Here is a 23,453-nt window from a genome sequence, read left to right on the forward strand (position 1 = left end):
TCTCTATCCTCAACGTGTGACTGTTTGGTGCGGTTTATGGTCCGGCGGAGCCATAGGATCTTACTTTTTCGAAAATGAAGCTGGAACAACAGTTACGGTGAATGGATTGCGCTATCGAGAGATGATTAACGATTTTTTATGCCGGAATAGGATGGTATTGATCTGGACAACGTTTATTTTCAACAAGACGGCGCTACGCGTCACACAAGCAACGAAACCATTGACATTTTACGGGAATAATACCTCTTATTAGAAAACCCTTTATATTGCATGGTAATTTTATTTGCAAAGATCTAAATCTAATTAAATTCAAAAGTTCGTGGTTTGAAAACAATTGTGATAACCCAAACCATATAGAAATAAAATACAGCTTAGCTTCTATGAATTTCTTACTTAATTGTTGGATTTTAATATTTTCTGCAAACTTTTGTTCGCTCCATAAAAGCTCAAAAAAAAATACTTTTCCCATTCTTAGATGGGTTAGTCCATGTACGATTTTTGGTATTGGCTGTGCCATATCGTCCCAAGTCAATGAATGAACTGTTTTTTTTTGTTGGGCCTTCCAACTCTTTAATCTGCCCCTCAAAAAGTATTTGAATGCCGTTATAATTGATTTTACCCAGTTTCACAAGCCGTTCCTTAAGATGGGCCAATTATTCTTCCAGGTGAAACACGCGACAATTAGTGAATGTATATTAATCAAAATTCATTAACATAAAACTAAACTTTTAAATAAAAAATAATCTACTCTGATTGTATAGAAGCATCAACCAAAAGTTTGGTTTATTCCAGTAATACAAAATTTCGATAGGCTTCGGAAGAGCATCACTAGAACACTTCGCCCTCTTGCGACCTGGCGCGACCCAATTTGTCTTTTTGGACATTAACAAACCTAACGCTCTATTTTGCCCACGTTTTGTAGCACAACAAAAACTGTATTGCCCGCTGACTTTTTTATGAAAAGTTTTCATTTCTATACTTTTGAGTAGTTTTTCTTTAGAATTTGCACTGAAGTAAAAGGTAGATTTTTTCCAATAGGATATCGCGGCTTTATTTAGCAGCTCAAGATGGCCGACATATGGTGATGATTAGACATACTACATAACCTTTAATTATTGCTTCATGACATTATGATAAGTATAACGGAAAACAATTGCAGATATTTTGAAATCTTCATCATTTTCTTGGGGCTTTCACTAACCCATGAAGATAAGCAGGCGCCTTTGTCGTAGTTATTTGCCTGTATTCTTATTTATTGCACGAACTCCGACATAGAGCTCCAAATCTTCGTAAACACTTGCTCTTTTGAAAATCTGTGTGAACATTTCCCTGACATTCGGAGGTGGCATAAAATTCGAGCAAAACAGCCTAAAATCACACTACAATCAGCCAACGCCAAATGCGCCATAGAACATAACAAATGAAAATGAATTATAGAGACACAGAAGTCATTTCGAATAATAAACACACCACAGAATTTTTTTGTTAAATTCATTACTTGTTTTCATTTATTGATATCTCGGCTTTATATACGAATTTATTTACTTTACTATAAATCTACATTTAGTATATAATTTAATACATTCTAAGTAAATATGTATGGAGTTACATGTAAGAGTTTGATTTAAGTTTAAAAGTGTTGACCTGAAATTGATTCACGCATTAATACAACATCTAACGCAAAACACCCATTTGGAAGGTTGAGAAAAAGTGAAAAACAAAATATGTGTAAATTAAAGATACATCGGAAGTAATTGCCGAAGGATAATTACTATTTTTAATAATTTTGGTATTTTAATCAGGACTGTATAAAAAAAAATTGTAAAAGCAAAAGCTTGAAATTGCATAATTTTGGGATAGAAAAATACAAAAAACAAATAACAAATTGTTGCAGCTCTACGCCGCTATTCATAAATACAATCGAAACTTTATAACTCGAACCAAAAAGTTATTCGAGTTATTAAAAGAAGGAAAAAGATGTTAACTTCTTGCAAACAACTCAAATACTTTCTCAGTTGAGAAATGGTTTGATTTACAGAGTTTCAACTGATTCTCGCAAATTTTGAAGAAGAGTACGTATGAAGAGTACGTATGAGTATCTGGCAGAAAATATGTGTGGCACAGTAGAATACGGGAGGGTGAACTAATTCGTGCAGAACCTGTTCAGTCAACCAAGTTGGTGCATAGAACTCAAATCAGAAATTTAAAAACAGAATTATATTATGAAAAGCCACGCGGTTGCATTTTAATTGCGTGGAAAATGAATAATTTTACGCAGCTAGACGTTTTATTTTGAATTTGTCAATCAATTTTTGAATTTCACATTGGAGGATATTTTTGGGGCGAACCGTTCAATTTAAAATCGTTTTACTACAGAAAATTCCAAAAATTCTTTAAATGTAAGGAATGAATAACTCAAGCGAATTAAATAAATACAAAATTCCATCTTGATCAAAAAGTTCTCGGAACAATCGCCAGGTGAGGCTGATTTGATTCTGTGTTTGTTCTGTTTTTTTTTGTTAGGTTGCCACAACTGTGATTAACATTCCTATCAAAATTTGATAGCATTTCGATTTTTTTGCAATTTTGAAAATGGATTTAAACAAATTTTTATTAGATTTTGCGTTAAAAATGGGTTCAATGGTACAAAATCTTTAGAAATTACAAGTTGGAAAACTGTTTCGGAAATGATACTCCAAAGAAGACAGTCGTTTACGAGTGGCATCAATGTTTCAGAAGAGATCGAGAGCATGGGCAGTGACGAACGTAGTGGCAGGGGATCCACATCGAAAGCAGATGAAAGCAATAATAAAATGAAAGGAAAGTTGAATAATAACCGCACATTAACCATTAAAGATCTGCCATAGGACTTAAACATTACTTATGGATCCGTTCAGGACAATGTAATTAATTATTTGTGGTTGCAATTATTTGAATTTTATGCAAAAAAGGGAGCAAAAGACATTTCCAAGGCTGAGTTCAACCCAACATTTATCAAGCGCATCATTACGGGGACACGACGTGGGTTTATGAGCACAACACGCAACCAAGACATCAGGCGAGTGAGTGGACAGCTCCGAATGAATGTTTCGAGCGAGGGATCACGCGCTGACATACATAAGTGCGTTGCTGCTGATGGTGAGTACTTCGAAGGCGATAATATCACTTTTGAGGCATAAACTTGCATGTGACATTTTCTGAAACTATTCCGGGAACTTTTTCATCAAGGTGAAGTGCATGAGTTAGAGGGGTTTATTGTAGCTGCAATGCACATGAATAAATACATAAATACATCTATACTAGCCCATTCGTATGTAAGAAATGTAATTGTACATAAATATAGGAACCTTGAATGCGTAATTTTTGTTACACGTAAACTTAAAACATTTTCAATTCGTCCACATATTCGGCTAATTCATTCTAAAATGAAATGAGAAAAAAACTATTACCAACTACTTACAGCAAGTATTTATTGCTATTTATATCTATCTGTGTGTGCATGTATGTAAGTGCGTGCATTGTGTTTGGATACAGTTGCACATATGGGCACACACTACACACATACGTGCACATGTTTATATGTATGTATGTATGTTATCTATATATTGTATAAACATTTAAAATACACATTTGGAATTTTTTACTGTTTAAATAATTAATTATAATTAAATTTTGGCTCTGTATGTTGACTGTGTTGATATGGTCATGAGATAGTGTTTTTGTTTTCGTTTTTAGTTGCTTGTTAATTATTTAAATGCTACGAGTACCTACTCATACAATACCTAATTACAACTATAAAATATACTATATATGTATGTACATATATGTGTGTGTGTTTAGCTTAAGTACGTCTTTCTAAGTATGTTCAGATGAGCTTCGTGCAGTGCGAATACGTTTCGAACGTGGACATTTTTTTGCAAGTCGGCTTCTCGCAAAAGTGCCAGATCCTTGACAGGTCGCGTCGACTTTCGTGGAACGTTTCTGCACAGCCGGCATACTCTAGCGGCGCCTGGTATAGCAGACACGGCAGATTGGCTGCTTGCATATCTCGATACAACATTTTTCGCGTTATATCTCTGTAGCCACAGGATCATTCTTGCTTGCTACCGCAGTGCGGCGATAGGGAGCTGATCGAACTGCCGCACATCGAGGAGGCTTCATGGCTGTTCGACATGCTGAGTGCTTGTGCTGGGAAACCAAATATGTGGCTGCTGAGTGGTGTGCCCGTGGGGCTGTCCAGGTCGAGGGCGGGATTGATGCGTTTTTCCTTTTGTCGACGATTGCAAAACCAAACGCGCACCACTTCTTTGTCCATATTCAGCTTCTCTGCCAAATTGTTTATATCCTCCGAAGTGGGTTTGCAGTTGACCATGAATGCCTTTTCGAGCGTGCTGCGCACGTTGGTCTCTATCGAGGTGCGCTTCTTGCGACGACGACCGATTATATTTTCCGGTGTGCTGAGTGTTGTCGACATGGAGTTGAGTGAGAAAACTCCGCCCGTCTTTGAGATCGTATTGTCAGCGTCCTCCAACCATTTTTGCAACAGTGGCTTTAATTTGCACATATTTTTGAAGCTGAGATTGAGTGCTTCAAATCGTGAGATGGTGGTTTGTGAGAAATCATTGCCATACAATTTCCCCATTGCCAGACCGACATCGCCTTGTGTGAATCCTAGTTTTATGCGACGTTGCTTAAAGGTTTTGGCAAACTGCTCCAGTTCTTCCAAATCTGTAGTCTCTTCCGGCGATTGATCGAGACTGCGCGCTGCTGCAGACACTGCGTTCGCACCCACCGATCTGCAATTCTGCGGCGTGCTGCTAAAACTCATTGCGGCGCCAGGTAACGCATTGGGGAATATGGAAGACATGCCGGGTGTGTTTGGCGTTAAGATGGCACTGCTCATTTGTAGTCCCACAGCCGAGTTAGGTGGTGTTGTTTGTTGTGTTGAGTTTGCGGCACCGCTTTCTTGTTCATCGTGTGTCAGGTTGTAAGATTTTGAGTGATGCCGACTAACTGGACTCAGCGAAGGACTACGTAATGGCGATGAAGCCAACGGCGTGGAGAAACACTTGGAATCTCTCGCAGGCAAGCTCTGAGGTTTGAGTTGTCCCGTCGTTTGGAGCTCATCACCATCAAAGCGCTGCTGCCGTTCTTGTTGTAATTGTTGATGCTGCTTCAGTTGTTGCAGTGCTTGAAATTGGGCCATCGCTTGCAGTGAGTTTTGCAGTAGAAAATGTGTCGCCGTAGGATTTTGAAAGTTATCAGGTGTTACTTGCCGCATCATTTCCACGTAACTTTGTAGCTGTAACTGGAAAGCTTGTTGCATCTCATTGGTGCCGAGGTTTGATGAAGCTATGCCCAGATGATTTTGCAGCAGTAGCGGTGCCAGCGGGCTCTGGAGTGCAGCAAAAATGTTAGAGGCACTCTCTGACAACTGCTGACGCGGGTCTTCGGAGCTCCTCGCGTTACTGATATCTGGAGTTACCGAACGACGTGGTGAGCGCGCTGGCTTCTTTGGTGATTGACGTGCTAGGTTGAGTACTTCACCGACCTCTGCGCCCACTTCAAGGCGACGTTTTTTATTCAAGCTCTTCGTTGGTGACACACATCGCTTCAATTGCTCCCCATACTCTGCATCTTCGCGGCCTTCAGTGTCCTCTGCAAAGAAAGAGCGGATAAATGAAAGTTACAAGAAGTCAGTTATGTGAAGAAATAAATATTTTGGTTTTCAATTTTCCGACTCAATGAAGCTACTGTTACTCATTTCTTTCAACAAATGCTCAACTGAACTCAACCCCTTCACCAGCCAAAACCACAATGCAAACGGGCACAGCCTCAAATACACTTTTACACACAAACTTGTGCCTTATCTGTGAACTTCAAGTGGAGCATAATTCAATTTGACCATAGCACAAATTGAATATTCGAAAGATGTTTAACACTGGCTCAATGGACCAACGCAAAAAGGTTCCTGTCTTTCATCAATTTTCAATATTTTTTCAAGGAGGCAAATTTTATTCAAACTTCCGAATGAGTGCCTGGCATCTATTGCCTGCCTGCATGCCGCACTCGTAGCGCTTGCTTGCCCTGCCACACAGCCCACTGCGTCTTGAATGGTTTGTATAGTGGGATTTTTGATAACTGTGAACGCTTTTCAGGGGTCGTTTTTTATAGTTTCATACTCATGTGGACATGCAGTACCAAACATAGCAGACACCAAATGGGAAAAAAGAATAGAAAATAATTTATTCCTTGTGTGGGTTGACTTATGCTGGCTAATTTTAAGGCATTTAGAAAATTCGCTCATGTATAATAATTGGCAATTTATGTGTGGGTATGATGGCTTCGGCTATCGGTATTTGTGGCTGCACATTCGCTGGTAGTATTTTGGTTGGTGGCCGGTTGATCTCTTCGCAAGCTTTGTCGATTTGATGCGGCAGAATTTCAATTTTCAACAAGTTTCCATTTACTACCAGTGAGTTGTGTGAGTGTCTGTTGCTGTTCGTAGTTTGTGTGTATGTGAAGCAAATGAAATTATTTTAAAATACCTATATACCCGGTTACACACATATTTACAATGTTATGGTAACCAAAAATATTTCTGCAAGGGAGCTCTGAGCCCTGTTATACAGGGTGGCTGATGAAAGCCGCTACCAAAAAAAAATTGAATAACTTTTTTTCTTTTTAAGTTATCTGTTCCATTTTTGTTTTAATTTGCAGATTGATCTTTAAAATTTATTAAAATGGATAACTGGGACACGCAAACAAGAATTTGGATAGTCCGCCGATGTCACGCACTGGAGTCCGTAGTTTTGGTACAGAGAGAGTACAGGCGGATGTTTGGCGGCGATCCCCCGAGCAGATGGACCATAATGAGACTGGTGAATAATTTTGCTGAGCAAGGAACAGTCGCAAGAAGGCCTTATCATCGAAACCCACCAGTTCGGACGGAGGAAACGATCGCTGCTGTAGCTGCAGCTATACAAAGCAATCCAAGGGTTTCAACAAGAAGCTTATCTGCTCAACTTGGTGTCAGCCGACAGTCTTTGCAAACAATAATGCACAAAGATTTAGACTTATTTCCCTACTAAATTGAAATGGTTAACAAACTGAATGCAGCAGACTTGACGATTCGCTTGGAATTTTGCCAGAAGATCCTGCAAATGGTGGAAGAAGACCAAAAGATGTTAAACTGCCTTTTCATGTCTGATGAGGCCCATTTCGATTTAAACGGCAATGTGAACAAACAAAATTGTCGAATATGGAGTACTTCTAACCCACAGATACTCCATGAGACGGAATAGCATCCTCTTCGCGTGACAGTGTGGTGTGCGGTTTCTTCACGCTGTATTGTCGGGCCTTATTTTTTTGATGAAAATGGTCACACCGTTACGGTTACTGGAGACCGTTATTTGAAAATGCTGAAAGAATTTTTCTATCCAGAACTACGCCGAAAGAGAATTCCTTCCAACTCTGTGTGGTTTCAACAAGATGGGGCAACGTCTCACATAGCCCAGACTGTTATGACAGAGTTGCGACGAAAATTTCCCAATAAACTGATTTCAAAAAACTCCGAATTTCGTTGGCCCCCCAGGTCGCCTGACCTTACTGCACCTGACTTTTTCTTGTGGGGTTTATGTAAACAAGAAGTTTATAAAACAAAGCCAACAAATTTGGATGAACTAAAACAATCCATTCGGGCAACAATTGCGGCTATTCCTGTCGCAACTCTCAAAGCAGCAATGAACAACTTTTTACTAAGATGCCGCACTTGTGTCAACGAGCATGGGGGGCATTTAAATTTAATTATTTTTAAAACTAGTTAAGCTACATTTAATAAAATTTAATGACCTTCAACTTGAAAGAAAAGTAAATGAATTCCATACACTAAAAAAAAAGTTATTTGAGTTTCTTAATGTAGCAAAATTCATCAGCCACCCTGTACTTAAACTCCCTGGTCTTATTGATCATCTACTTACTGTATAGTTTACATGACTTTCATGTGTAAATTCCATGATATTGCATTAGAAAACTCACTATTTTAATTCAAATTTCATTAACAATAATCTTTTCCCTAAGGCTGAGGTAGCAGAGGAAGGGGAAGGCCTCTCCTGCGTTGGGAAAATCAGGCGGAGAAGGATTTGCCTTCATTTGGAGTGCCCAAATGACGCCGGTTAGCACGAGAAAGAAACGAATGGCGCACTTTGTTAAACTCGGTATCTTAAATATTTTTAATTAATTTCTATTTAATTTTGCAAGAAGTCCGATACTTTCCGAATTAAACGAGTCTACCCGCATTGAATAATAACAGGTGTTATTGGTGAATGGATTGCGCTATCGAGAGATGATTAATGATTTTTATGGCCGAAATTGGATGGTATTGATCTGGATAACGTTTGTTTTCAACAAGACAGCGCTACGTGCCACACAAGCAACGAAACCATTAATCTTTTATGGGAAAATTTTCGGGACCGTGTTATCTCTCGAAGAAGTGATCACAATTGGCCACCGAGATCTTGTGATTTAACACCTTGCGACTTTTTTCTTTGGGGCCACGTGAAAGAAAAGGTCTACGCCAACATCCCAGGGTCGATTCAAGGCTATCGAGGAAAAGGGCAGCCACTTTGCAATTCCGTTATGGAAAATTTCATGAAAAGGATATTGTCCTGTAAGCGTGGTCGTGGTTGTAATTTGCCTGATGTTATTTTCCACTATTAACAGCATACTTTTCTCGTTTTATAATGAAATACACATCCGATCATTTATATTAAAAAATAGCATTTTTCTTTGAATATCAAAATAAAACCTCATATTGGAAAACCCTATTAGCATGGTTAGTTGCCATAAAATGATATAAATATTGTGTTTTAGTGCTTTGTTTTGAATTTCAGAAATGATGATAGAGTAAAGTTATGAAATTATTAAAAATAGTTATATTTTATAGCAAAATGTCTCAAAATAATGTAAATAATCCCGAAAATTTCTGTTATATTTGTGGTGAGGTGTTATTTAGTAAACAAAGGAGCTCTTTTTCGCATATAATAAAAAAAACCTATCCTTACTACTTCAATGAGGACATCAAGATAAAAGCTGGCTTCCTCATTTCTGCTTTAATCCTGTGCTACAGGTTTGGGAAATTGGGTAAATGGCAAAAAGCATTTCGTCCCGCAGGGCCAATGCAGTGGAGAGAATAAAAAAGTCATGTAATTGATTATCGTTTCTGTCTGACAACCCATATATTCAAAAAAGCCAATACCATCGACTTCGCGTTCTCTGTCACACTGCAATCTTCACCCGACTCCGAAACATCCCAATATTGACGACAACGAAGATAAAATCACAATTACTGATGGCGAAGTAATTTCTTCGATGTGAGAATACAAAGTGCTTAGTACAGCATCGCAGCCACATAGGATAACGCGAGCTGAGCTAATTGATCTCGTAAGGGACTTAGGTTGCAAACACAGTGCTCGCTGAGACGAAGACGAAGCTGCAGACGAAAAACAGTGCAGAACAAATCGTATGAATTCGCTCGCTCGTACGCATAGTGCGCGCTGTGACGAAGACGAAGATGAAGACGAAACGCAAGCAATCAGCTTCAAACGCTGCTGTACTGAATTTGAAGACGAATCGCTTGCTAGTTACCGTGGTTTTTGTTTGTTTGTTCTGTCTATGCTTTGGCACGTTAATTAAGTTAAGACAGTCGATAAACAAGTAATTAAATGAGAAGTAATAATCAATAAAAGGAATAAAACTAAATATATTTTAAATTATTTTTTACCTTAACGTCACAATTAGCCTTTCAGCACATATAATTGGCCTTTTATTAAAATTAGTCCAATTTTTAATAATAAGTGGCTCAATTTTAATTAGAATATAATCAAATGTGCTAATTGTCATTCTGGTATATTCCACAAATTTCTTTTCATTGTGGCGCAGCTTTTCATACAAATGATGAAATTCACCAAATGCTTCTCTTCCCAAATTTATAGGGTGTACTTTTTTATTTACTTTTATACGTTTTAATTTAAAATATAAGCTTTGCTCAATCAGCAGGTCATCATCTGATGAGGTATCCATTGCGACTAACATAACAAAACCGCAACCAATTCGTCTTGCACTGTGCAACCTATTCGCTTACTCGCAACGCAAGCAATTTCTCTTCAGCTTCGTCTTCATCTTCGTCTCAGCGTGCACTGTGTTTGGAGCCTTAGACTAGCCAAAGAACAAAGCAGAACTCCTATGCTCGAGAGGACAGCAAAAGGACCTTTTAAAAAATGATGTGAATAAAACGTTTTTACGCACCAGACAACAGGAGTTGACACGATATATTGAAATGGTTGAAAGTTTAGTTTTCTGCAAAGACATTACCTGTAAACAGAACGAGCGGAGACTTTTCATAGATTACTCTACGTTAAGCTTAAAAGTCGTTCTTTTAAATAACAGGAATTCTATATTTTGCCTTCGTAGAAATACGGAATTCTGCTGTTACAGATTAAGTATGACGAGCCCCAATGGCAAATGTGTGAAGATTTGAAAGTCGTATCTCTTCTGCTAGGTTTGTAATTAGGCTGTACGAAATTTTGTTTTGTTTTATTTGCGAATGGGATAGCCGTGATAGAAAAGAGCATTACAAAATAAAGGTTTTGCCTAATCGTCAATCATTTCACCCCGATCAAAGAAATGCCAAGTATGACACTTTAGTTGTTCCAAAGAAACTCCGTTGCATATAAAACTGGGGCTAATGGAAAATTTCATTAAAGCAATCTTCGACCATTTCGCTGATTCTCGATATATTCGCCAGCAATTTTTAAGGTTAAGTGAAGGTAAGATTAAGCAAACTGTATTCGTCGAGAGGAGTAGGAGTGGTATTTATGCTGACTTATCGAAAATATGTTACCATTATGTCAAGATCTGGGCTGCAACTTGTCCTTGAAAATTCACTTTTTGTAAGGGTCAAAGATTACGTAAGAAAAGTTATCGTCTAGGAATTATTCACTACTTCAAGACGTCAATTTTTAATGGCTCTTTATTTCAAATATGGGGCGTTCTCATCTTCTTCAAATCTATTCAAGAAAAAATACAATCAGGGCACAACAACAAAAACTCTTTTCTACTTATCGCTCACATAATTTAGTATAAGCCAAACTCAAAATGAAGTTAGTTTGTTCAATGAAGGACGCCATACAAATCGGTAACTAAAATAAATACTTCAGCGACAAATGTATGTGCCTATAAATCGCTCGGCTGTTGTAGATCGTTTCATACATTTATATAGAAGTATATACTCGCATGTATGTAAATATTTCTGCCTTTTCTGCTTTGTGTGTAGTGTCGCAACTGCAGTTCCAACCCAGGACATCTGCATTTTGCGTCCATTTGCGAGTTGCACTCAGTGTCTGCGAAGTACCAAAAATGACACCTGGAGCGTGGATCGGCTAGAACACCACTCCGAATGCACCGTGCAATGGTTATCATTTCATGCTGAGTTTGATTATTTCTGCCATACAGAAATTCTAGAGACTTTGATTTCCTTTTGTTGTCTTTAAAATCGAAGCAAAGTCACCGTTTCCGCTGCGTGAGGTGTACGAAACAAAGTTGATTATATAGGGTGATTCAAGGGTAATGCCGATCTTTGACAGCAGTAATTTGTGATAGGTTAATTTTTTTTTCAGACAACTGGTACTACAAACTTACTTAGTCATACTTAGCAAACTTAGTCATGAAACGATACTCGGTTGAACAACGCTTAAAGGAGAGCTACGCACCCATGAGTCACGGTTTGGTGTGGCTTTTGAGCTGGCGAAGTCATCGGTCCGTATTTCTTCGAAATATATATACCATTTATACCAGTAACGGTATATACCATGAACGAGGAACGTCATCGTGACATGATAACAAATTTCGTATGCCCTGAATTGGGTGACATGGACTTGGCAATATGTGGTTCTAACAGGACGGTGCGACTAGCATAAAAAAATGGCCTTAGGCTCCCAGGGCCCATTATCTCATGACTCTTATTTGGAGCATAGAGCGTCACGAAAGGTTGAGGTCAAATGTTCGCCGAAATCTTGCGATTTGATACACGTCTCTCTCTGCAGCCTCTTCCTTTGAAGCTACATGAGAAGTGTGGCCTATGCCAATAAGCCAGAGACGATTTCTGAAGAATGAAATCATGTGCGTTATAAGTGATATACAACTCGAACTATGCCAAAAATCCATACTGGTGGGCATTTAATGGATTTGGACTACACCGATGACATCTGCCTCCTCTCTCACAAACTCACTGACATGCAAGCGAAGGTGGACAGACTAGTCTCGCTGGTACGCACTGCCGGACTGGAGGTCAACATCTCAACATCAGACCAAAGCTATGAGAGTCAACCACAATAAAGTAAGACATTTAATAGTTGACGGATGCCCTGGGGAATTTGTGAAAAAGCTTCTGCTACCTCGGCTGCACTATCAGGGCAGGGCAAATAAAGATGTAAATTGCAGGCTAAAAAAAAAGCAAAGGTAACACTCGGGCGAGTTGGCGAGTTCGCAAATCTCCAGGCGTTCTAAACTGCGAATATTTGACTTAAGTGTGAAGTCAGTACTTTCGTACGGAAGGGAAATATGGCTGGTCTCTAACACCTTCACACAGAGGCGCTCGGCCAAAGAATATTTGGAGAAGGTCGATGTTGCGCGAGTTCGCAGATGCCGCCACCACATGAGATGGCGCAAAAACAACAGCCCAGAACGGTATACGTCTGATCGAGGCCCTATGCTCCCGAGCGAAGTGAGCAAGGAAAAACAAAATTACAAAATAAATTTTGCGCACTTCGAACTTCTTGGATCCCCCTGTATTGAAAATAATGAACTGATTTTTGGTTAAAGCGAAATGTTGATGCAGTCAATAAGATTTTGTGTTTGTATGAGAAAAAATGAAAATGAAATGCTGTACCAAAACAACTTTGTCTTTTACAACTGCGAAACAGAAATTAAAAAACGAAATACTTCTTTAACTTTCATTTTGTCAATAACTACAAAGGCAGCAATATTCGCATGAGTTGCACCCCTTTTCCACAGCTACTACTCACCCCGTAACGCCTTCAAAGGCACAAAGATTGAAAATGATTTCGCAGACTTAATGCACCCAGTGTGGACGTAAGTGACTGCAATTGAAACCCCCCGAGGACATTTCGCACTCGATGCGACAAAACCCAAACGAAGATGTTAATGAAATGTCCTAATTTAAAGCAATGCGTTTTGAAAGCAGGACGGCAATACAAAGGCATGAGCATTAATTACACATGCGAATGTGTGTATGTATACGAAACCCCCTTCTACATCCTTTCGTTCGAAGTGGTAATGGGTGAGAAGGGATGATTTTTTGTAGCGCCTGCACACAGACCAATCAAATGTGTACCCCTCATTTTAAATTTGAAACAATCGTTGGTGCAATCATAGAATTAGTTTTTAGCAGCAAATCCATGCGAAGCCACATTCTAGTTTTTAAGGGGTAGTTCTGCATCAGAAGCTTCCGAACTAAAAAAATACGTTTTACAAAAAATGAAAATAAAATTGTCTGTGTTGCTATACTAAAAAAGAAACAATACCAAATCAGGACACTGATAAATCTAATGTGACCCGAGAGATACTTTTTTTTGATAATTGACCACAAAGTCTATGAACGGATGTGATGGAAAAATGGTTGTGGGTTCGTGTAGATGTAACTTTATAGTCAATAATCGGCCATAAATTAAAAATGTATCAAAACTTAGTTGCTAATTTTTAAGTATTGTTCAGCGACCTTTTACGCATTTTATACATACAGCTGTACATATACCACCATATACGTATTGCAGAGATACGAAAACTTGTATTTATTATTTGCTACGAGAAATTCATCCACGCTGTGTCCGGAAAAAAAAAACAAAAAGCGAAAAAAACACAAATACGCATAGTTCGTCCCGCGCTTTAAAAGTATTTAATTTATCTTTTAATTTAATTTTTGCCTGTGTCTGTCTGTCTAGAAAAACTCCGCGGTTTGGTTTTAGTTGACATCAATCATAACTTGTTAATTACTGCTTGCCGTGAACCCTATTTGCTAACCCTAATTTCTAAAATACGCTTAAAAATCACACAACCCAAACAGAATAGAAATAAAAACAAAACCAAAGCCAAATCATAAAGGCGCGTATTTGCCGGCGACCGCATGAATACAAATACCTTAAAATAATTTACTAGATCAGCGTAAAAATGCACTCACACAGTCACACATACATACACACAGTTTTGTTCATTCGTATGTGTTGGGTATGAAATCAATTATTTGCGCGATTAATCAATCATACCGGAAGTTATAGAGATTTTTGTTAAAAAACGCATGTCACGATTTTATATCAAAGTCCTTATTCTGACATGACACACACAAAACCATTTAACATTGCATTTGTACATACATATGCACGTTTAAGGATTTGAGAATAAAAAAAAGAGGAAATTCATTTTGTTTTTTTGTAAAATTATGAATACGTTTGGAAATTTGAGTAACGCTTCATGTAGAATATGACGCAGTGACAAAGCATTTCTGCTATCGAGCAGCTGCCGATGAATAGACGATTGTTGCTGTGGCGAGCATTGATCAAGGCTATGCATATCGATTTGTTATGATTCCTTTTAATTGCTCCATGGAATTGAATGCTAGCAATGTTCCAATTTTACCTACATTTGCGTTAATCACTATTCACTCATACTCCTACAATTTTTTCTCATATACATATATAAATAATTGAAACCCATCGTAAGCCTCTGGCTTATAAATACAGGTCATGGAATATATATATGTTTGAAAGAAGGTATAATTTAGATTAAGAAAAAGTGCATTCAAACCTTATATAGTTTATTATTTTTTAGTATTATTTTCTACAATCAGCTGAACACAGAAAGTGGTCGTTATTATTTTCTACGGCTGGTGTAAACCAACACCGAATTTGCGCTCCTTTACATGGCAGCTTTGGTCGACGCTGCAAGGTCCTATGTATTTCTTGCCTTGCCCCGTCCATCGCAGTGATGTCTGCCTTTACTCTTATTAGGACATCAACCAGTCGGGCAGAGGCACCTTCCTCATTAAGGAACCGGACATTCCAGGTGCATGCCCTCAAATCATAGTCCTTAGTTCGTTTGCAGGGGTCGTCATCAGTATAGAAAGTTCTCATCCGAGGCTTTGTTCGTGTTTTCATTAAGGGGATTTTTACGTGGACTTCTGTTTCAAACTCACTTTTTCCAAATTAACTAACATCATTCGTATTTGTTATAACACCGGCGATGATGTACATACTTCAATCTGTTGAAGGAATTAAAGATCTCTAGGGGTTGTTTTTGATGCACGTTTTACATTTCCTAATCATATAGACTTTATTCCATCTAAAGCGTACTCCATTCTTGGCTTTATAAGAAGGAATAGCTCTAGCTTTCAAGTCACGTATATTCTTAAATGAGTTACTATAATATTTACAGCATTTGTTCGTTCTACATTGGAATGTGGCGTGAGTTTTTGGCGTCCTTACCACCAGAATTGAACGAGTACAAAAAGTTTTTCTTAAGTACACGCTCTCTGCCCTGAGTTTCTCTGATCCTGTCCCACCATATAAATCCCGCTTACTTCTAATTAATGTTAAACAACTAGAACTAGTAGAAGATCGACTTTGTCGCTGCCTTTTTTGTTTAATGCTATCAATGCTGAAATTGACTGCTCCTCTCTTTCAGAAATGATTAACTTTTCGGTCCCCATCTGTTCCATTTGAATAGGTTTAGAACAAATTATGCCTGCAATGCTCCTATTGTTAGCTCTCTTCATGAAACCAATGACATATCCAATTCTATTGAATTTTACTTTTTTATCTAAACTATGTTTTTCTTCCAAATTAAACCGTTTATTGTAATTTGACTTTCTGTCAGTAAGAACTATGTATTCAGTAAGAACAATTCTTTATTGATTTGACAATAAATACTATAAATAAATAAAACACCAAATAACATCATGCGATTTGCGCGTTTTCGTTATTGGCGGTTCAAGCTTTACTGGATTTTTTCGTTTGTTTATTGGGGTCAATATTTTCAAAGTTTTTCCAAGCGGACAACGTTTTGTAATTTTGATTGTCACAGTAAAGTAGAAAACAAAGAATGAGTTCACCTTCTTTCGTTTTGAACTGACAGCCGCATGGACACGGTGAAAGAAAAAAAAATTAACTCTTTTACCGATACCACCCAAGGATGATAAAATACAAGTTTGTGCCTTCCAAACTCGCTGTGTCTTCAGGCTCCATGGATTAACAAACAAAATGGAGAGAATTACTTATTTGTGAAGAGTAGGTGAAAGCAATATAAACTACAAATCACAAGAAATTACACACACACACACACACAGTCTTGCCACAAAAAACTGAATTTGGAGGTATTAATTTGCACTTTCACAGTTTAACATGCGGCACTTCGTTTTCATTAGTTTGCTTAGTTTAAATCTTACAAATCACAATATTACCAAACCATAACCTCAGTATAGTCTTGAATGAAAAAAAAGTCCAACTGCTGCATAAACAAATAGAACTAAACCAAATGGAACGACTGTAAGTAAATGTTTCGGGTGTTTTTTTTGCAGGTCGAACACAAAAGAATGCGCCAATTATTTGATCACTTTTTGTGCAGTTAGATATGGTTACCATTATCAATACGCTACATAAAAAAAAAAAAACAAAAAGAAGGTGTGAATATTTTTACTTTTTATTTGACGAAAGTTTATTGTGTTAATATAGAAATACAATATAACAAAAATTTTTTGTGTAAGATATAGTGTAAACAACTGTTATCTTCAATCTAAACAAGAGGCTTTTATTCTATTTACTATTTATTCAAAATTTTAATTGACAATACCTCATTCAAAAAAATGATATCCATTAGAGTACTTCATTAAAATGTAAACACCTTCAATTGACTCTTTTCAATGCTCATTTGGTATTCCTTCAGTACAAAAACGAAATCCCTAATAAGTTAATGCCACCGAATCCCAAAGATTTTAAAGTATAGTTATGAGTGCGCAACAACAAAAGACAAATCACTTCGACACGCGCCAACAACTATAAAACCTCAATTAATTTCACGCAACTCCCAAAATGTTGGCTTTCAATAAAAAGGTAAACACCGTCATTACAGTAACACCGCAGCACAACAGTACTGCAGCACCCTTTAATTCTCTCATAAATCGCTTATAAGCGCACACACTTACATTAATATTCACACTATAATTTGAATATATGATAAGCAAATAAACGCACCTATTGAAAAAAGGTGCACAAGAAGTGAAAAAAATAAAAAACGAAGAGTACTCGAGTAAAAACGCGAAAGGGTGCATTAATGAGTTTCAATTGGCTCTGCCAAAGGGTAAGCGGGTAGGCAGCGGAAGTGGAAGCGGCAGTGGCAGTTGCTAAAGCATGCGTTTTTTGTGAAATGCGCAACAGTTGATTCCACCGACCCTCGTTTCTCGCTTCGGAGTGTTTTGCATACAAGAAGGGTTACACTTCACTCTTTTCACTGTTTATTGGATTTAGTGATTCCGCCAATGATTTGCCTATATGCATATCCGATTGTGCTTGTAATGCATGAGGCACATAAAAAATAGACGGAAGACAACCCTTTTTTGCTTAACTAATTTGAATGTTTGCTTATGCGTACAAGTGTGAGTGTGTGTGTGTGTGCGTACTAATAAGAACACTACAACAATGCCTTGAAAGCCCCTGCAAATAGGCAACAGTCGAGTTGACGTTTGTTATGCAAACCGAAAAGGTGGTGCGATATGATTAAAATGCCGTTTAATTTTAATTGCCACTGCTGTCACTACATTAGTATCGCCGTGACAAAGCACTCTCGTCATTTGCGTACAGCGAGAGGTCAGATGGCGACAAATTTACATAACCTTTAAAACCTTCAACAAAATATGCGCAATCATTGAAATATCTGGTAATTTGTACTGTGCATGGAAGATAATGGATGGAATATCATAGGGGTTAGTTTTAAATGCATATACCCAAAGGCGCATATACACACAAGCATACAGACGTACAGACGCACGCACGCTTGCACATAGGGATGGGTGCTTATCAGGGGAAAAATCAGTTTTTGTGTTGAAAAATATGAAATTCTGGCAGTTGCATGATTGTATGAGTTTTGCATAGATCCAACCCGATGGTTAAGGCTAAGAGAAACATGCATACTTACATACTTACATAGATATATGCCCACAAATTTTCACGTTTATAGACACAATCAACTCCCTAGTGAAAAAGCGAATAGCTTCATAAGAGGACTAGTTTTATATTATAATATTGTGACTATATACAAACTAGTATAAAATGGGTGTGTAGTTGAGCAGTTGTAAAAGTCAAAGACTGAGTGCACAAAGTGCACTCATATGTAAAAAAAGGTATCGAGAGTTGATTAGTGCTTCTGACAGATGCTATGTTTGTTTTATATTTTCTTAAAATATTATTTACTGAACCATAGATATTAAAAATATTTGATATATGTGGACTTCTAGGCAAAACAACTTTTGTGACTTTAAGAGGCTTTGCTTTGAGGTCAATAAATTATGATTTATCAGAGAAAAATTTAGTGTTCCAGTGAACTTTTATTAGATGGTTACCCAAGTCTCAGTTATAAATGATTAATTGATTCGGTATAGTAGCCATAGCTCTTACCTAAGCTACAATTTAGTGCCTGACAGAAAAACGTGCAAATTCTACTTAAGTTGTTTTATCGGCCGCCGTAGCCGAATGGTTTGGTGCATGACTACCATTCGGTATTCACAGAGATCGTAGGTTCGAATCTCAGTGAAACACCAAAAAAGAAGAAAACGTTTTTTCTAATAGCGGTCGCCCTCGGCAGGCAATGTCAAACCTCCGAGTGTATTTCTGCTATGAAAAACTTCCTCATAAAAAATATTATATCTGCCGTTCGGAGTCGGCTTAAAACTGTAGGTCCCTCCATTTGTGCAACAACATCAAGACGCATACCACAAATAGGAGGAGGAGCTCGGCCAAACACCCAGAAATGGTGTACGCGGCAATTATAAATAAAAGTAATAAAAATAAATAACAATTATTTCATTCACGTAGAAGTAAACCTACTTATTTTCAAGTGTGGGAATTTGAAATGATTCGTAAGCTGCCAAAATGGACCAGTTCCTTGCAAGTTAGAGACAGTTCGCTTTAATGCCGGGTTGCCATGGCATTAGCCCCTATATGCCTGCATGCATACATATGTATATGTAAAAATGTGTGCATGTAGTTGAGTGGGCAGCGGATGATGACCACTGCTACAGGGGTGTAATAGGGGTGCCTGGAATTTTAATTTCGCCGAATTATTGCCATTGTACTTTTGCCGAATGTTTGAAATGTTATTTGAACTATTGAAATAACCTCACCCCGCTGATGTAGCTGCACATTATGCCATGGTTTTTACATGTGACAAATTGTAATTGTGATTACCAACGCAATGCGATGTATCCGTGTCGGGGTTGGCCTCTGGGTCAAGTTTGGTGCGAAAGGCAACTTTTGTATGTAAATAAACGCAGTTATATGTATGGCTGTGCACAATACTTTCTGCCATTGACGATGATAGTTTTCGGAAATTTTTAAATAGATGTTTTATATGACATTATTTGGACATGTGCAGAGGGGCATATAAAATATTTATCACAACGATTGTCGAGCATCTGTGCAGTGCGACAAAGGAAAAGCAAAGGAGATGAATTTGAAAGTGCAAGTCATGCATATTTTGTAACGTGTAATTGCGCATATTTAACCTTTAGTGGAAATGATTTCTGTTACGATATTCCATGAAATGAATTATTATAATAATTTCTGAGTATTATACATATTTCCATAGAGGAATGATCATTTTGGTGCAGTTTTCCATCAATCTGCAGTTTTTCATTCTTTCGATTCATTGCATTCATTCATTGCTTTCTGCATACACACATACATACATACATATACATATGTATGCATATATTTTAAGAGTTTTTTGATCTAGATGCTACTACTACTATGTGCTACCACTTTTACTACTACAAGGTGGCCCAAATTAATCACTTTATCGCAAGTTTGAAAGATGTCCATGACTCAAAATCATTTCTTTTATTTAATAAAAACGTTATTCAAAAACCAAGAGGATGATTAATTTTGCGCCACCTTGTACTCTACTAGGTACCAATACTAATTTCGTTATTCATACAGCATTCCCCAGTGACTAAAAAACTGGTATAACTCATTATTTTCAATGCTGCCAACTCTATTTAATTAGACCGCATCCGTACAGGGAGACTTTTGTTGCATCTACTTTGCGAATTTTCTTTTGGTGTTGACCGCCGGGTTCATAAACGTAATTTGCAATTGTTTAGTTTTTGGTTTACAATCAAAATACCATTGAGAGGAACGAGAGCACAAAGGTGTTGACAGAATACAAGCACCTTAAGTAACGAGTTGAATCAAAAAATGCTTGCCTATATGAACGCTGTCTTACTAATACTCATTAAGTGCTTTCAAACAAATGTAATTTTTGCCAAAAAATTACGGGGGCTGCTGCTGGAGGAACAGTCCTTGGCCGGATATAAATCCGGGAAGTTCCGATAACGTAGAACTGACAGCCGTGGAAACGTAGTAGGGGGATCTAATCCGCTACTTGCTGTCTGTATGTCATCTGCATACATATTGAGTTAGAGCGATTGCTTTCTAAATATTATTATAAAATAATGATTTTTTCTAAACTTATTTCCATTGAACATAAACCATTTTTCCTAATAACGAACCTTAAAAAGTTCATTGCAAAAGAGATACTGATCACTGGCTAATACTTATATATTAACGGCGATTTAAATTTGCTAGTTTTCTGATGATCTTCATCTTAAATACATAATTTTTAAATAATGCAAAATTATATAGCCTTAAGCCAATGAAGTTTTGGAATTTTGTTAAGTGGAAGTGCCTCTCCTTCATTGCCCTCGGTTTTCCATCATATGAATGCAAATGTTTTTTGCATTGGCTCTGCTCGTACCTGGCTTCAGACAGAAGTGTGTGCAGTTTTTAAATTCCCCCAACCAATTACACACACGCGCTTGCATATACACATATGTATGTATGTATGTAGGCGACTAGGTAAATTTGTGGGCATTTGGCGTTCGTAACCTATCCTGCAGGATATGGGCAACACAATTACGACATTGGCACGAGTCGGAGCTGTGCCCTTGCATCCTTTTTAAAACTGAAAACCAAAATAACTAATTCGAATGTTGCAATGTCGACAACAGCGAAACGAATTTCTTCCCCCTCCACTACTTCTTCGACTGCAGTTATATAGTTGTTCCAACGAACTCTAATAAACTTCTCACTTCAAATCGATAATAAATTTTTGTATTCACGTGCTTCGTGTACGTGTCTCCGTGAGCAAGGGATCGCCGCCGCATTTGTCGCACATCCTTAATGGCAGTAGCCTCGTCGTCATGTTGCGGGTACCCAGAAAAGCTGTTTGTGTGTGCGTGCGCTTATGTGGAAATTAACGAAAGGAGGATTGATGGATGAAAGATGCATGTTGAAAGAATTGAGGCAACGGATTAAGCAGCGAAACAAGCACGCGTATGTTTATCCACATATGTATGTATGTATGTATGTATGTATGATTACATTATTATTCGCATTCATATCTGTATGTATGTGTGCTCATACGAGTGCCTACATGTTTAAAGAGGTATGCTAGACAGGCACGCGTGCATTTCTTGAACTCTTGAAAAAAACTAACTATTTTGGTTACTTACCCGATGCAGGCCGCAAAGGTGAAGGCGAGGGCGAGGTTCGCATGTGTCCAGTGAATGCATCTGTTAAGAGAAAAAAGTACCCAAATGTAAAAATGCATAGATACGAGTATTACGATAAAAGTATAGAAGTATGCGACATGTGCATATATGTATGCGTATGTGTGTATATATGTATGTATGCATGCTTGTATTGTGCAAGTATATTCATATGATGTCTTATTTATCTGCTATCCAAAGCCCATTTAACTGTTAAGTGGCAAGAGTTTGACTAGTCCCCCTCCCCGTCCAAGAGCTCAATTCAAAATATTCTTTGCAAATTATTGATTATCCTTATTTCCCTTTTCATTAAAACCCACAACCCAGTGCGCCGTTGGACGCTCGAGTGCTTGCGGTGGCCGATCAATGCCCTTTCGTTATCCACCGACCACTTTTCATCGCTTACCGCGCGCCGCTCACTGCTCACCATTCGCCTTTCGTCCAAAAGACCAAATATCCTAAGCAAATAAATGCAGCACAAGTCTGCAGATGTGTCTCTGCGTATGCGAATTGAGTTTGAAAGAAATCCTTGTGGGGGTGTAAGCAAGTGCCATCCTGATTATGTTGTTGTTGGCCATGGTGATGGTGGTGTGTGCGGCTATAGCTGAATCTAATGCTGGTGCTGATGATGGGGCTGTTGCTATTTTTCGTTCTTCATTCAAGTTGATGACCTCTTGGCCGCTTGTCATTGCGCTGTTGTTGTTGCTGCTCCTATTTCGCCGAGTTTACGACAATTTCGTCCATTCGAAACTTAATGCAAATGGCACGTCTTCTTAACTTGTCAATTTGAATGTTGCCTGCAATGTTTTTATACATTTATTCCGTTTCGTGTGGCAAGGAGGATTTCTTTTTTCTTCGTAAAACTTTTCGCTCTGACCTCATTCCACTTGGTGTGGTGCATCTAGTTTCGTTTTTGTTTCAATTGGGCATAAAATGTCCATTAGTAATTCTTTACTTTTATGGGGTGAATTTGGTATTCCTACATTTAGTTTGCACTTACACTACTCTATACACACACATGTACATATATATACAAACAGGCATAATGCATTCACACACACACGCGCGTATACATCATTTTGCGAATAAAAAAGTAAATTGAATGCAAAACACACAAAAGTTCTATAAAAGTGAAGTGATAAGGGAAGGTGTTCATATGTAGACACGTATGTATCTATGTATGAGTGTATGTAAGTGATTAGATAAATCTGCAATTTCAAGCCAAAAACACATTAAAATTGTATTTATAAGGCGAGAACTCGCAGCTGATATAATCCATCCGAGGGTGCTTTGGTGTAGATGAGGCTCTTATTCATTTATTTATTCGCGCTTCTTCATCTGTTACAAGACGCACCCTTTTGCAGATGAAATTATAAAGGAAGATGGCAAACCTCCGTTATAGTCCAGTCAAAAGAGACAAAAAAAAATAGCCAACTAAGTAATTTTAGGAGTATGCGAGTTTATGGTTTTATTATGTAAAACCCATCACTGTGAACTTAAGTTTGAGTTTTCGGGGTCGGGGGTTGTGTCCCGCGGCCGCCATCTTGGAAATAAGGGTGCTACTGGT

At 37.9% G+C, this 23,453-nt stretch overlaps 1 protein-coding gene across 1 annotated transcript in view; it reads right to left on the bottom strand.

Annotated features, from left to right (window-relative positions):
• Positions 1–1,524: 1,524 nt before the first annotated feature.
• Positions 1,525–23,453, bottom strand: part of LOC128863917 (POU domain protein 2) — a 39,396-nt gene continuing 17,467 nt past the window's right edge. The window contains exons 2-3 of the mRNA XM_054103338.1: positions 21,851–21,910; positions 1,525–5,658 (exon numbers count right to left, since the gene is read on the bottom strand). Coding sequence (XP_053959313.1) covers positions 4,091–5,658; positions 21,851–21,910 — 1,628 coding nt within the window. The 3' untranslated portion in view covers positions 1,525–4,090. The remainder of the gene's footprint in view (positions 5,659–21,850; positions 21,911–23,453) is intronic.

Source organism: Anastrepha ludens, chromosome 5, assembly GCF_028408465.1.
Source record: "Anastrepha ludens isolate Willacy chromosome 5, idAnaLude1.1, whole genome shotgun sequence".
Lineage (NCBI taxonomy): Eukaryota > Metazoa > Arthropoda > Insecta > Diptera > Tephritidae > Anastrepha > Anastrepha ludens.